Consider the following 2,804-nt stretch of genomic DNA (forward strand, 5'->3'; position numbering starts at 1 on the left):
CACCACCACCCTTTTATAGCCTGTGGGGTGTGGTCCAGTGACTCAGCTTAATCTCTGGCACGTCTCCTTTTCTGCTGCGCACGCTTGTCGCTCCTACGCTGGCGTGGATCCAGCCACAACTTCTCTTCCTCACTATCCGACACACTGGCTCCTGGTCAATCTCAGAAACACCTGGCTCCTGGCCAATCTCAGAAACACCCAGCTCCTGGTCAATCTCTTCTCCGTCGGGAGACACCTGAGGCATTGCCAAAGAGGAGGGTCCTGGAGAGGGAGGCCTGGCCATCTCCTCTCCTTCATGTTCAGAGCCTTCTTCCTCCGATAAGAGGGGCTCACAAGACGGAGCCACAACAACCACTTTAATTCTTTAAAATACCTGAAACCTGCACTCTAACTGAGGCTTCTTCCAAGACTTTGCTATCTTTGGCTCTGGGTGGTGTTGCGTTACACCAAAGATACCCAGTGTACAATCTGGGGGGTCCTCCTGCTTAACGAGCAGGTGGCAGTTGTGGCTAGAAGAGCCTTTGCACAGCCTCGTCTGGTGCACCAGTTGTGTCTGTTCCTGAATTGGCAGGTCCTATTTTCAGTCATTTATGCCCTGGTCACCTCCAAATTGAACTACTGCAATGCGCTGTGCTTGGGGCTGCCTTTGACAAGTATTTGGAAGTTTCAGCTAGTACAGAATAAGTGGTGCAGGCAGTTATATGCACTCCTAGAGCAGTGCATATTGCACCCCTGCTCTGCGAGCAGTCTAACTCCTGCATTTTGCATTAAATGCAACTTCTGGACACTTATCATGGGTCATTAGCCAGAGTTAAGGCATAGTAAAGACAACAATATTTAGGTGAAGCCTGTAAAGTGTACTTGATACAATTTATATTGAAACTGTCTATCAGTTCAGCCTTTTAGATATGTGGATGTTAACTCTCCAAATTTTACAGTCACTATTAGCATTGCAAAAAAAAGAAGAAATAAATTCCACATATTTAGATAGGAGAAGGTTTTCAAACTCATACAGGCTTCTTTTTGAAGATGCCACAAATGGAATTAGTTTTGCACTTCAGAAGCATCACAATATGGTCAAGCTATCACACTAGGGTTATATCATAATGCTTTAGAATAATGAAAGAAAATTGTGGCAAGGGATACGTGATATAAGAGAAGACTATATCTATTCAAGCAAACCGTACAATTCCACCATTCAAATCATTTTTGTTCACCTCTTTAGCATAAATGTCTGAACGCATATAAATATGTAGTGATTTCACATTCATCAAAACATCCGCAACTATTGTAAAAACATCGGACAATTTTCAATTTTTTTCTTGGTCATTTTCACTGGTTTTTCTGTATTTCTTTTTATTTCTGCAAGACTCTGCAATGCCCTTTTAACCAGGGACCTCTCCTCTTTTAATTGGTAATAGTTCATATTAAAAAAAACAAACATATCAAACACCCAGAATTTTATATAAAGGGACTTACCTTTAAAGATTCCCATACAGGAAACTGGACAAGAGAGAAAGGAATCTGTAGTTCAAGAAAGAAAAAGAAAAATGAGATGTATGATTAAGTTGGATACAGTTAGCTAACTAAATTAGGAAAAAATATTCACTCAATGGAACTTTGGCTTCTTAAAATGATAAATCTCAGAGTATTATATCATACACAAGGCTGAACCTTTGACTTATTGTCAAGTATTATAGCCAGGGTGGGCTCCGATAGTCAGAACTGGCACTACCAAGTATGGTGAACTTTAAGGACTTAAAGCCTAGAAAAATAATACAGAGAATAGCCTAGAAGGTACACGCAGAAACTTATTGCCAAAGAGCTGCCTGCTCACCTTTGCAGCTCAGTAAAGACATTGAACTGAAGACTCAGCTATTTACACAAGGAAGCGCAGTTCAATACTGACCACTGGAAACAGAGTTCTCTAACTCATCAATCCCTTGGGAACTCAAACTATCAATGCAAGTAACCATATCTCCAAAGGGTTGCCATCTATCCTTTGCAAACAGTCCTATGCTGAAAAAAGCCTAAACACTGCTGTTCCACTTGTTTTCAACACAAATGAATAAATATTTAGACCAAGAGACTGGTTGTAACCATTTTTGGCTAACTAGACATATCAAAAAGAAAGCCAGAACTTTGAAGACCATTCTTGTTAGGACACCTTAAGGCAGAAGTCCCCAACCGGTTATGTGGAGAGAGGTTTTTCCGCGGACCAGAGGGGGCGTGGTTTTGTGTGCTGCCTGCATCCTGCAGATGGGACTTTGCTTGTTTGTGCGGACCGGTTGCTGGCATGCCACGGACCGGTATTGGTCCACGGACCAGGGGTTGAGGACCCCTGCCTTAAGGCACACAAACAGATTTCCTCTCCACACATATATATGCTGATCTAAGGGGAAAAGACTAGTCATGAAGCTGTTCTTCCCAACTAAAGGGAGGTTTTGCTCTGTCCTTAATACAAAAATGCAAGGAGTAATTTTAATTTATTTTTATGTAATGTATTCATATATTTATACCCTGCCTTTATTATTTTCACAAATAACTCAAGATGGCGAACATATTCAACACACCTTCCTCCTCCTATTATCCACACAGCATGTGATGTGATGTGATTTGGACTGAGAGAGGGGGACTGCTCAAAGTCATCCAGATGGCTTTCATAGCTAAGGAGGGACTTGAACTCACTGCCTCTTGCTTTTTAGCCTGGTACCTTGACCATTAGACCACTTAACCGATAGACCTGAAATTTCTCCAATAAGCACTATACAGTCGTTATAGTTACAGCAAATGCACAGTCATTT

General features: G+C 41.7%; 1 protein-coding gene across 1 annotated transcript in view; it reads right to left on the reverse strand.

Moving 5' to 3' along the window:
- Window positions 1-1,479: 1,479 nt before the first annotated feature.
- LOC107296994 (S-adenosylmethionine mitochondrial carrier protein) overlaps window positions 1,480-2,804 on the reverse strand; it is a gene marked incomplete at its 3' end in the record, with an annotated part of 94,846 nt that continues 93,521 nt past the window's right edge. Inside the window, exon 6 of the mRNA XM_015826347.1 lies at window positions 1,480-1,524. Coding sequence (XP_015681833.1) covers window positions 1,480-1,524 — 45 coding nt within the window. The remainder of the gene's footprint in view (window positions 1,525-2,804) is intronic.

This window comes from Protobothrops mucrosquamatus, unplaced genomic scaffold (assembly GCF_001527695.2).
Source record: "Protobothrops mucrosquamatus isolate PMUCROS unplaced genomic scaffold, P.Mucros_1.0 scaffold3071, whole genome shotgun sequence".
In the NCBI taxonomy this organism is placed as follows: Eukaryota; Metazoa; Chordata; class Lepidosauria; order Squamata; family Viperidae; genus Protobothrops; species Protobothrops mucrosquamatus.